Source organism: Ranitomeya variabilis, chromosome 5, assembly GCF_051348905.1.
Source record: "Ranitomeya variabilis isolate aRanVar5 chromosome 5, aRanVar5.hap1, whole genome shotgun sequence".
NCBI lineage: Eukaryota > Metazoa > Chordata > Amphibia > Anura > Dendrobatidae > Ranitomeya > Ranitomeya variabilis.
The window spans coordinates 512,577,671-512,591,270 of NC_135236.1; the positions used below are offsets into that span (position 1 = coordinate 512,577,671).

General features: G+C 40.3%; 1 protein-coding gene and 1 long non-coding RNA gene across 10 annotated transcripts in view; one reads left to right on the forward strand and one right to left on the reverse strand.

The window, feature by feature from the left end:
- Positions 1-13,600, forward strand: part of LOC143776402 (uncharacterized) — a 61,145-nt gene that overhangs the window by 12,203 nt on the left and 35,342 nt on the right. The gene's annotated exons all lie outside the window — the stretch shown is intronic.
- ABLIM3 (actin binding LIM protein family member 3) overlaps positions 2,144-13,600 on the reverse strand; it is a 222,284-nt gene continuing 210,827 nt past the window's right edge. For 8 of the 9 annotated variants that reach the window (XR_013215818.1, XR_013215814.1, XR_013215816.1 and 5 more), the window contains 4 exons: positions 12,221-12,279; positions 11,217-11,277; positions 8,862-10,202; positions 2,144-5,505 (listed from right to left, as the gene is read on the reverse strand). Coding sequence is in view for 1 of the 9 variants with exons in the window: in XM_077265770.1 (XP_077121885.1) it covers positions 5,392-5,505; positions 8,862-8,942; positions 10,195-10,202; positions 11,217-11,277; positions 12,221-12,279 (323 nt within the window). In the remaining 8 variants the exon portion in view is untranslated. The remainder of the gene's footprint in view (positions 5,506-8,861; positions 10,203-11,216; positions 11,278-12,220; positions 12,280-13,600) is intronic. The other variant, XM_077265770.1, reaches the window with a different exon arrangement.

The following is a 13,600-nucleotide window of genomic DNA, read 5'->3' on the forward strand; positions in this document are numbered from 1 at the left end:
TGTATGAAGCAATACATGCGGCTCATTATACTGTGAGGAAGACTATGTGGTGCCCATAATACTGTATGGAGGACTACAGTATACTGTCTGGTCTAAAATGAGAACTTTTGAATTCCCCAAGGGCACGCACTGTGTTTCAGTTTCTGAGCTATTGTAGAATTTACAATAGCCATCACTCATATAATGTAAGAGAGAAGAGAATTGTTTGGCATTGTATTATCCCTATATTTCTCTGTCGTATCTGTGCATCAAGAATCGTGGTATGTGTTAAAGGGACTCTTGTGACCAGAGCCCACGAAAACATGGAGCCAGCCCTGGTGCTGTACATAACAAGAGGAGGCACCGTGTAATAAGGGACCGTGATATACCCAATTAAGGAGACTACAGTATGTAAGGTAAATATATGTGTGGCTATATATATATATATATATATACATATATATAGATATGTAGCTTTGTCGCTGTGAGGAGCTGGCCAAGTTCTAATGGGAATAGTAGAACCAGCGGAGCCATCACCACAGGGGGTCTCATATGCAATTCCAGGTCATGGGCTGCTGGAATATTTTTAAGGCTACTTTCACACTTGCGTTTTTTTTAATCCGTCGTTTTGGGCAAAACACGGATCCTGCAAATGTGCCCGCAGGATGCGTTTTTTGCCCATAGACTTGTATTAGCGATGGATCGCCATACGTCGCGTCCGTCGTGCAATGGATTCGTCGTGTTTTGGCGGACCGTCGGCACGAAAAAACGTTCAAGTGAACTTTTTTTGTCCGTCGCGTCTGCCATTTTCTACCACGCATGCGCGGCCGAAACTCCGCCCCCTCCTCCCCGGACTTCAGAATGGGCAGCAGATGCGTTGAAAAACTGCATCCACTGCCCACATCGTGCAAATTTCACAACATGCATCGGTACGTCGGCCAGGGATGGTAGAATAAGACACATGTTTAGTCACGGAGTTGGGAGAATGACATCGAAGGGAGATGGTCGAGGATGATGTCCTGGAGCACATGGATGGATGGCCTATGGAGTTTTGGAGATCGGTTGCCGGCTGGGCTGGACACACGTGCTACTGTTGAGGGATCTGTCGCCTGGATTTCAGGAACTTTCTTAACTGGAAATGTTGCTGCTGGATACATGGGCTTTGGTTGTGTTACCTGTCATCTGAAAGAGCGTGGACTGTGACTACAGACTATCCTGGTGGGAGATATGAAATCTGGGGACCAACCAAAAGTTGGGAGACAGTGAGTATTGCCTGGTACAGGGGCAGTGGACTACTCGCCCCGGGGAGGGGATCTTGTGGACTGGGGACATTGTATTTTGGCCATATACCTAGAGTTATTGTAAAACCATGGATGTAAGGAATAAAGAATAGTTGCATTGTTAACCTGCCTAGGAGATTATTACAACCCATAACCTTAGATCCTCACAGTTGCAATAAAAGGAAAGGGGCCTAGACACATTTCTAGCACAGCTGTCAGTATCCGCTCCTGTGTGTAGCAGATAAAACAATGATTTTATCAAAATGACAGCACACAGCTAAGTGGCACATCCCTGGAATCGGGGTCTCTGCTCTTATATAATTTTGCTCTCCGATGGGATACCTAAAACCTGATGACAGATTCCCTTTAAATTGAGGCTACCCATTAGTATCTTCACAGCTTGAAGAAATTCCTATCAGTACTAAAAACATTTTCATATTCCAGCCAAGATGATGACATATGTCAATTTCAATATGATTAAACAGATGTTGAAAGGCAAATATTCAGGACTTAGTGTGGGACCATCTAGCACGAATCATCCCATGGTATCATCTCATTAAACATGTCTCCCTCTGATACTCTATAATGATAATTTCTGACATTCTGCAGAAAGCCAACATAACATCCCCAGCAGGACAGAAGTGAATGACATCAGATCGGCGCTGCTATGAAATCTAATATTTCTTTGAAATGCTGTTCTTTCATAATCTCTACAGGAGGGATTTTACTCATATTAAATACTGTTGATGTTGGCTGGTTGTTGTTTTTGGACCACAGATAAAACAAAGAAAACTCATGGCCGCACATACATGTCAAAAAGCATATGTATGAACATGTATGTGGGTATGTAAAGACACAACGAGGCGACTGCATAGAGGCAACTGTTTTTGTTTTTTTTTAATAGTTAACAAATCTGGAATCCAAATCCAAGGCAAACAGAGATAAGAAATCTTTCAGAGAGAAAAAACGTCCAAGTGTTTTCCTTGCCTTAGGTGTTTCTCAAGAAAACATGAGAAGAGGCTGTGGGACGTGCTGTCTTAGGGGCTCACTAAGGCGTGTACGCTGCACGGTCAGGATGTCACTGCAGGTTGTTATTGACTCGGTTCACAGTGGATCATTGAGAAGCCACAATAATATGGTGGCTGATTATTGCACAGATTTCCTTCCTGTAAAGCTGCACTATTCGCATAGGAATGTCATATGGATACTCTGCTTTTCTATATACATCTATTACATAAGATCTAGGGTGATTCCAGCCTTACTGAGGCCTGCAGAGAGTTTGCTCCTCACCCCCCTCCGCACAGTGAACATAGAAGAAGAGAAGTCTACCTGTAGCACACAAAGGGCCCTGGAATATGGAGTTTTGGACATCGGAGATCCATAAGTAAGCAGCCTATGTAATTATTGCTTGTCATTTGCAGTCATTACTACTACCTGTCCTCACTTGGACAGTGCAGGGCTAACTATGGCTGTCATTAAGGGAAGAGCACCACCTCATGGATGGAAAAATGATGAACACATGTACTCCAAATTATCCAGTCCTCTACCGGTCATGTTATTTGAAGCGCTATATTCAGACAGATGTATTTTTTGTCTGTGTGCTGTCCATATTGGAAATGACCCCAATGTTAGCCTATCTACTGGTTCACATAGGCTTTTTTCACATGGACTTTGGATCAGTGAGGAAAAATCGCAGCATATTGCCGTCTGATCTGCTTTACAGAGACAGTCACTTCTGCAATCTGAGGCATTACTGGCTTGAACTTGAAAGCATTTGTTTTTTGCAGAAACAATGTTTCATGCCTGTACCAACAATGAGGAATTTGATACCTTTTCCTTTATCAACATAATCCCTTTTCTCAGTTGGGGTTGATTAAAACAAGCGATTGAAAAGAGTTCTGTCTCCCGATTTCACTACACAAACTTCGTAAGTTAAATATGCACTCCCATCAAAATTTTACACCCGAAAATATTCTATATTATATCCATCTCTTGAAAATTAGTTATATGCAGTGACATACATCTGAACATAGCAACATAGAGAATGATCAAGAAGTAGTAAATAATTACCCAAATACCATAGAAAACGACTGCGTCCTGATCCCCCTGAGAAAGCAGGTTGCGAAACCTTTCTAAATATGTGTGTAGTGTAGTATAAGTGCATTAATATACTCACCGATTGCCATATTCTCTGTTGTCCAGCACTGCTCCGATCCTCTTCTGCTTACTCTTGCAGGTTCACACTGGGCTCTATGTCTGAGCTGGAAGTCACTTTTACAATGTAAGTGTATGGAGCATCATCATTGTAAAAGCGACTTCAGTAAATATTCTAAAACAATTACACTACACACCTATTTAGAAAGGTTTTGAGCAATGCATTTTTGTTGGGAGTGCTTCTTTAAATAGATCACTTGTAGAGGCTGGTGTACTACTCATGTCAGAATGGCTGTATAATCTTTTATTTTTAATGTTTCTTGTGGTATTAAAATAAGGGTGCGCAATGTGAGTGTACCTTAAGCCATCAATAGGTCCATCTAGTGGTTTGTTGTCAGGCAAGAAAACTTTCAAAACGAATTGTACATCTATTCTAACATGGTAAGTACAACAGCATCTTCAGGTCTCAGAGATCTATTTAATAAAGTACGCAGTTTGTATTGCAAGATCTGGTGACACAGCTCCTATAAACTGTGTTACAGCTCAATTCTGATGATTTCTGATTTCTAATATTGAGGGTAGAAGGTGGATGGACTATATTCATAGTTTTAAAGAGGTTTTCCACTACTTGGATGTCCCAATAGACTATATTCACTTCCGGTGCTGATGCCATTCCAGTGATGATGGCACTGGCTCTCTCGGGGCTAGCTTCACTCTCACGTCCTTCAGACATAACTGACATTCAAAGGTAGTCAGAGAACAGCAACAGATCTCTGAAGGAAAGAAGAGTGAACCGATCGGTGATTGGCTGCAGGGGTCGCATCACATGACGTCACGCAAGTCCAGGGAGAGCAGTGCTGTCATTGCTCCGGAACCGGCGGTAAGTATAGGCTGTCATTTTTTAAGGGGAAAAATAGCAATTGGGAAAGTGTTGTCTGAGTAGTGGACAACACCTTTAAGTATTTTGATAGGTCCAATTAAGTAACCGGACAGTTGTAAAGTTTGACTATTTAATTTTAGCCACCCTTGAAATTGGCATCCTTCTAATACAACTGTTAGATGGGATTATCATAGATTTAGATGAGATCCACCTTGGTGGATTTAACTGTTCATCTAAATCTAGGCTAATCCCATCTAAGCAGTGTGGCTTTGGGTAGGTTACAAAGTGTTTTGGACCACTAGTGAGTGGCGTAATTTGAATGATTAAACTTTATTCATAAGGATGAGTCCCTTGGCTAACAAACGATTCTCATCAGCATTGATAGCATCTCGTCTTACATATGTGACCACATCATGGTAGGCCCCAAAAGCCCCAGCTGATGGTTACTCTGTGACAACATCTGCCAAAGATCACAAGGTGTGTTTTGGGCTCTGCATCGTATGGCAGAAGTTGGCTTACAATAGACCTACATATAAAACGTATAATACTAAGAACAGCTTGAGAGGAATGTGGTGAGCAGGTAAAGATGGCTTCTGTTCTGCAGGTCACATCTTGTGTCCACACATCAGTCAGTGCCTGGCTTTGGACTGAAACAACCTGCAGCGACACCACCGGGTTTTGGATAAAATGACCAGCGTACGTTTGGCATACCTGCCAGTTAGTTACCAAGAGGAAATGTTAAGAGATTAAAACAAGTGAGATTTGAAGATGCGTCAAGGTTGCAGGTTCATTGAAGTCTTTAAACTCTCCAAAACAGCGGCGCATAAAAAACAGCATTTAAAAAATATAACCAAGAGTTGAAAATATCTCTCTCCAAAGAATAACCTTGGCGGGAGTTAAAGGGATTACAACACATTGTATAGAAATAAGCTGTAGTCCCCGTCACTCCTGAAAGGTATAAAAGCAATTCTCGTGGAGATCTTCCTATAATACAATATATATATATATTATGTGTAGTAGTTATACAGAAGTTCTTTATATATATATTTATAAATATATTTATAGAGGTGTACATATTGAGGCACATGGTGGAGTGAGTTAGAAAAGCCTGGCTTGTTTCTTCAGCTCATTTCTTTTCCACAGTGCCAGGCGGTCAAACTCCGATATCGTCATTCCAAACACTTGATAGAACTCTTCAGGTGACAGGTGGCGCTGGGGAGAGATAAGGATTGGAGACATGCTCATACAAACTGCTGGGCGGAATATTAGAAGCAGGACAATCCCTTATTTTCTTATATAAATCTCTTAAAAGTGGTTGTGCCAAGTTTGGAAGTCATTCCCAATCCATAAAATAGTGGATAACTTTCCAATTGCTGGAGGTCTGATGGTTGGAACTGCCACCGATCCCGAGAACAGAGTTACAGTCGAATTGGAATGGTGCAATTGTTGATCATATGCACGTCTGTGTTCCATTTATCTTTAATGGGAGTGCGATAGACCAGCCGAATGCTGGCAATTTCTGGTGGTACAATAGAGAATGAATGGGGCAGAGGTGGGACAGACCCAGTTCTCATGGTCAGTGGGGGTCCCAGAATACATAGGCATACCTTCAAACCATAATAAATCCAACGAAACTGTATTATATTTGGGAAGCTGTCCTTTGCTATCGGGTATGTTCCAACTTCAGTTGGCTCTGAGTCTTCAGGACACAGATACATCTTAATATAACAGTGGAGCAGAGAGCCAACGTGTCCTTTCTCCACAGTTCAGTCTATGCAAAGACTGAAGATGCTGTCAGAACCTTTGGGGCACAAGACTTTCTCAGGTCACTTGACTAGGCAGCAGAGAAGAAGGAAGAGGAGCAGGGCATAAGCAAGTCTGTGTGTATGTATGTGTGTGTGTGGTATAAACTGATGTGTGTCGCTGTAACGACAACAAACACAATGGAAGGACACAGAGTTCCAGGAAAGTGAAGATGTACTTGACTATATGAGCTGATAAGCAACCCTCACTTCTCTACTTTCCCCTGAGGAAGCCACGCTGTGTGGCCACATTTCCTCCACACACCATGACGTGACCAGGAGATCCCTATCCAAATATCTCTACCAACAGGTCTTATACAGCCTCACTTTGCTGGAACTCTGTGTCCTTCCATTGTATTTGTTGTACCCCTTATTTTTGGGATACCACTATATTTGCCTCTGCCTTTCCTACTTTTTATTAGGAACTACTCTTGTTTGGAGGCCCAATGGTTAAGGATTATGCTCCATCTCTTACTGTACATGTCTATACTATATAAACTGTATTATATGGACTGCTATTATCTTTAAATAGCAATTTTCCAGGACTTTTTTTTCAGTGTGCAATATCCTAGCACAATCCAGTGCACATAGTGGAGGAGCCTGGTGGGTCCTTATATGGTCCTCCCGTTGTTATATACATTTAGCCTTCTGGCTTTTTTAATTGTTTTAAAATGTGTTTTTTGTCTTACTTGTAATTTTGAATTTCAATAAACCTTATTAATTTTTTATTTATTAATGGTGATCATTGCCTATGTCTACACACTTCTTGTTATCTTCCCCAGCTGAGGTCTGACTATGTGGCACAATTATTACAGTTTACATATAAAAATATTCTAAATATTAATATTATTACATTGATATATACAGGTGCTTCTCACAAAATTAGAATATCATCAAAAAGTTAATTTATTTCAGTTCTTCAATATAAAACGTGAAACTCGTATATTATATAGAGTCATTACAGAGTGATGTATTTCTAGTGTTTATTTCTGTTAATATTGATAATTATGGCTTACAGCCAATGAAAACCCAGAAGTCAATATCTCAATAAAATAGAATACTTCACAAAAAACACCTGCAAAGGCTTCCTAAGTTCCCTTAGTCTGTTTCAGTAGGCTCCACAATCATGGAGAAGACTGCTGACTTGACAGATGTCCAGAAGGCAGTCATTGACACAATCCACAAGGAGGGTAAGCCACAAAAGATCATTGCTAAAGAAGATGGCTGTTCACAGAGTGCTGTATCCAAGCATATTAATAGAAAGTTGAGTGGAAGGAAAAAGTGTGGAGAAAAAGGTGCACAAGCAACCGGGATAACCACAGCCTTGAAAGGATTGTTAAGAAAAGGCCATTCAAACATTTGGGGGAGATTCACAAGAAGGAGACTGCTGCTGGAGTCATTGCTTCAAGAGCCACCACACACAGACATATCCAGGACATGGGCTACAAGTGTCGCATGCCTTGTGTCAAGCCACTCATGACCAATAGACAACGCCATAAGCCCATAAGCGTCTTACCTGGGCCAAGGAGAAACAGAACTGGACTGTTGCTCAGTGGTCCAAGGTGTTGTTTTCAGATGAAAGTAAATTTTGCATTTCATTTGGAAATCAAGGTCCCAGAGTCTGGAAGAAGAGTAGAGAGGCCACAATCCAAGCTGCTTGAGGTTCAGTGTGAAGTTTCCACAATCAGTGATGATTTGGGAAGCCATGTCATCTGCTGGTGTAGGTCCACTGTGATTTATCAAGAAGAAAGTCAGCGCAGCCGTCTAGCAGGAAATTTTAGAGCAGTTCATTCTTCCTTCTACTGATAAGCTTTTTGGAGATAGAAATTTCTTTCTCCAGCAGGACTTGGCACCTGTCCACACTGCCAAAATTACCAATACCTGGTTTAAAAACAACAGTATCACTGTGCTTGATTGGCCAGCAAACTCACCTGACCTTAACCCTCTCTATGGAGTATTGTCAAGAGGAAGATGAGAGACACCAGGCCCAATAATGCAGAGGAGCTGAAGGCTGCTATCAAAGCAACCTGGGCTTCCATAACACCTCAGCAGTGCCACAGGCTGATTGCCTCCATACCATGCCGCATTGATGCAGTAATTGATGCAGAAGGAGCCCCGACCAAGTATTGAGTGCATTTACTGAACATACATTTCAGTAGGCCAACAGTCCAGATTTTAAAATCATTTTTTGGGCTAGTGTTATAAAGTATTCTAATTTACTCAGATAACGACTTTTGGGTTTTCATTGGCTGTAAGCCATAATCATCAACATAAACAGAAATAAACACTTGAAATAGATCTCTCTGTTTGTAATGACTCTATATAATATATGAGATTCACTTTATGTATTGAAGAACTGAAATAAATTAACTTTTTGGTGATATTCTAATTTTGTGAGACGCACCTGTGTATATATAAATCTAAAATATATAGGATCAATGTTACTACATGGCACAACTATACAATAATGGTTCAATATGGAGACAATAGGATATGCAGCGGTAATATGCAATATTGCACAGCAATACACTATGCAAGCATTGTATTGTAGGGATGGCATGGTCCGCTGTGTTCTAACAGTAATATAGGATTGATTCAAACTATGCAGTCAGAAACCTTTATTGCACACCGCTGTGTGTGCACAATCACTCCAGGCATGTAAGATTGACTCTGCAGAATATACCCTGAGTCTCTCCTATGGCTGAGTACCATCCATAAAACATAACACAATGACGAGGCTCTCCTCTGTGGCTTCACATTACTCACCTCTAGTCGGGTTCTATCTGCATCTTTGGGTAGTCTGCTCCTCCCTCTAGTGGTCACCATGAGTAATTCATATGGATAAATCTGTCGAGAGATCAGTTTGTTACAGTCGTAGAAGTTGTGTCCATCAGATGCCCTGCACTTTTAGACATGCACAATCTTAACGCTCCCATACACAATACTTGAATGTTGGCTGAACACAACACTTTTTGTGAGGTTTGGAGATTTGGACTCTCCACTGACACAGAAGGTCAGACAGCTAGAATATTAATGCTGCCATAGCTGCCCTGCTGTGGCTTTTCCCATTCCTCCCTGCTGAAAACACATTAATACCTGAGCTGAGGAGGAGAGCAGGATATTAAAAAAAGTATTTTGGTAAATCTAGGTTTGTGACTTCAAGACCAGATTCTTCATCTTATAAAAACAAATTAAAAATGTGACATAATAAACTGTAGGACGGTAGGTGATACATCAGGCACGAGAGTCAATATGCCATATACATACTATTTATATACATAGACATAGATACATACATACAGATGGATATATACATGAAGAAAGTTTAGTTACTTCTTATCGTAAGCAGTCATTTTGTTCTTCTATTATTAGGCTGCTTAATAATATGCACATATTATTGATGGATACATAAAAGCTATATAGATATAAGATAGATAGAGACAAAAAACAGAAAATTCTATCCTTTACTTAAAGGATGGCCCACGGCAGCCTTTCCTAGTCACATGTTAGGGTGGGCTGCAGTCTGAAGAAATACAGATCATGAGATCTGTGTCTCATCTGACAGAGAAGCTTTATCCTAAGCACACATACCTCAGTAAGCCGAGAAGAAGGGTTGTGACATCACAAGAATTTAATCTACTTGGCTCAGAGATATTTTTTTTCAGAAGAGGAAGAATTATTATTTATTTGCCCTTCTCTGGCAGCTAACCGGTATTTGTGCTTAGGATACAGCTCCTCTGTTAGCTGAGACACAGGTCTCATGAGCCGTGTTTTTTCAGACTGCAGCCTGTCCTAACATTTGACTAGGATGGACTGCAGTTTGATTTATGTGAAAGGGGTTATTTTATTACATTCTTGGAAAACACCTTTAATATAGGGTTAAAGTACAGATCACGATTCAGTGAACAAATTGGCCACAAAAGAAATTGAGGTGGATGGCTAAAATAGTATTATAGATTTTCATTCAGGAAATGAAGGAAGTCCTTGGAATTGCGATTGACTGGACATGAAAAACAGGACAGGAGGTTCATCTGGTGATCAGTAATGGCCCATTGCATTGGAACAGGTCTATCCACTAAGAAAATGTAGGTCTTCTCACCTTGTACTCTACAATAAAGAAGAATAAGATGATTTAACTGACTGACCATTCATGCAGAGACAAATTATTAATGTAAGATGTGGAATTGGTATATAACATCTTTTCCAATACAACGGAGTACTTTTTTAATTATTCATATGCTGGGATGCTCTACAAATAGGTTTATATTGCTTTTTAGTCATGCTCAAAATAACTCTTCCATTCATTTTTATGAACAGGCCATTAATGTGTAAAACTTTGTTCTTAGTGTGATCTACATTATAGAACACCCAGTTTTTACCATATTATATTATATTACTGGCTTGCATTTGCTCAAAATATCCTGATATGACCTCCTTGCTATCATTGGCTTGCTGCCTCGCCACCACCTGAGCTGCCGCGTCACCACTCACCACCACCAGAGCTGCCGCCTCACCACCACCAGAACTGCCGCCTCACCACCACCAGAGCTGCTGCCTCACCACCACCAGAGCTACCTCCTCACCACCACCAGAGCTGCCGCCTCACCACCACCAGAGCTGCCGCCTCACCACCACCAGAGCTACCTCCTCACCACCACCAGAGCCGCCGCCTCACCACCACCAGAGCTGCCGCCTCACCACCACCAGAGCTACCTCCTCACCACCACCAGAGCTGAAGCCTCACCACCACCAGAGCTGCCACCTCACCACCACCAGAGCTGCCGCCTCACCACCACCAGAGCTGCCGCCTCACCACCACCAGAACTGCCGCCTCACCACCACCAGAACTGCCGCACCCCCGACCTTCTGTCTCTTGCCCATTATCCCATGGAAAGTAAGTCCGCAAGGACAGAGTCCTCTCCCCTCTGTACCAGTCTGTCATTGTAAATTTGTTTACTGTAAACGATATCTATAACTCTGTACGTAACCCCTTTCTCAAGTACAACACCATGGAAATAATGGTGCTATATAAATAAATAAATAATAATAATATCATCTAAGTCTTCGTCCTTTCTTCTTTATGCATAGGCCCTCAAGCAGGCAGAATAAAATGATAATCACCTCTCATGCCCCAGTTGACAGCATTGGCACTATCGTAATGGAAAAGATCAGTGCTGGGTGGCTGTAAGAAAAACATGTATAGTGAATAGAAAGCAGCATTAAAGTGGGAAAAATTTAATAACTTTGTATTTTCCATCAACATAGCCATATGAGGGCTAGTGTTACATGACACTATTTAATTTACCATATAACGTACAGACAAACGGGGCAAAAATTCAAGTAGGGTGAAATGGTGAAAAAAATCCAGCAATTCTGCTATTTTTTTTAGGGGTGGGATGGGGCTTGTTTTTATACTGTTTATTATGCCTGGTTAAATGATTCTGCAGCACAGTAATATTATGGAAATACCAAGATTACATACTATTATTATTACTATTAATAGTAGTAGTATTTTGCTGTTTCTTAAAAGTTAAGAACTTTGTAAGAAAGATATTGGGTTTGTGTTGTCATTTTCTAAGATCCATACATTTTTCATATCTCTGCTAACAGAGCTAAATGAGGCATATTAGTTTTATTGGTACTACTTTGAGTTGCATACAACTTTTGGACTGCTTTTTATCCCATTCTTTGTGGAGGCAAGAAAAACTGTAATCCTGGCATTTAGATTTTTTTTATCAAATGCGATAAATATGGCATTTATCATGTGGGATAAATAATGTTATATTTTTAAATACCGGACTTTTAAAGATGCAGCAATACCAAACATGATTTTTTAATATTTATTTTTGAATTAGTAGAAGGGGTTGATTTGAACTTTTTTCTTAAAAAAAAAAAGAGTAAAATACACTGCAATACGTTTGCAGTATTTGTAAGCCAAAACCAGGAGTGGGTGATAAATACAGAAGAGGTGACGTGTTTCTATTATACTTTCCTCTGATTGTCCCACTCCTCGTTTTGGCTTACACATACTGATGTAAAATATAAAAAATACAGTATATTGCAAAGAATATAAAGATAATAATATAAAGATGAAGATGTTTAAAAAAAGATATTATATACTGTACCCTATGAAGTCCATTTCTCCGGTATGCAGGAAGCGAGGCAGATTTTGAGATCAAGGGATCTGGAAAAAAACAGAATGGTTATATTAGTTAACATAATAGAGAAAAATATTAATGTATGTGCTTAATATTGTGATGTTTTAGTGACTTATTGACATTTTTCATATTGTCTTCTGCTCAGTACATAAGTAGTGTATAGAGCATAATTTTAGTTATTATTACGTATTTTTTTAAATTCGTAATAACTTAATATTGGCCAGATGAAATGAAACTTGTTCTATATGCATAAATACAAAGTAACATGCCTATATAGATTAGCAACAAAGCAATTAAGAAGTAATTAAAGTGTAGACTCTCATCTTTCACGGGTTCTATGTACTGTAACCGTTTAAGAATTACAGCCATATTTTACATAGCTTCTTCATTTTCATATTCTCAAAATTAATTGGATGAACTAAGGTAATAATTATAAATATAAGCATTAGTTTTAATACTTGGATGCAAATATATTGCGGTCAAAGACTGTCCGAAGTCTGGAATACATGGAGAACACCAAATACTGAGGTTTATCTCTTGAGATGCTGGGCTAGTTGTACTACATGTATCTAGGTCTGCTGGTTTGTGGGTTTTCCTTCAGTTTTATCTTCACTAAGTGAAAAGCAGTCAGGTTGACTGACTCAACAGTTAAAGAAAATGCTACAGCCATGCCTACAGAAGCATTGGGATTCGAGATGGACGAATTTATGGAATGGAATTGAATCCTACTGGAATTTTACAAAAGTAAGTGTTTCAGAGAATATGGATTTTTTGTAATTCACTCTGTGCAAATTCAGCAGTTCTTGTAGAACAGTATAGGACTGGCAAAAGGTTAAAAAAAAACCTCATTCACTTCACCGCTCACCTCTCCGGTTGACCCATGTCCTCCCTTTCCGCTGACCAGTTCTCTGCACCACCATTGCATCTCTGACCTGGTGTTCATTGAATGCCGGGCTTCTGGCCACGAGCAGACCCCGAAGTTCACTGCACATGCCCTGGGACATACTTGTGGCCTGCTCAGGGGCATACTCGTGGCCGGAAGTCCTGGCATAGAGTGAACACCGGGCCGCAACTTCAGGCAGCAGGATCAATGCGCATCCATAGTTAACAATCCTCCTTGTGCCCAGAAACCCCGGCGTAAAGTGAATAGGGGGCCGGAGATGTGATTCAACACAGATGCAATGAACAGGACAGTGAGCAGTAGGAGCAGCCGGAGAGGTGAGCAGTGAAGTGAGGATTTTTCTACTTTTTTATATCTTACGTTGCTTTTCAGTGTGTAAAAATGGTTGTAATTATTAATTTGTTAATCCATTTTTTTTATTTAAAACACCTTGAATAAAAGCTGAA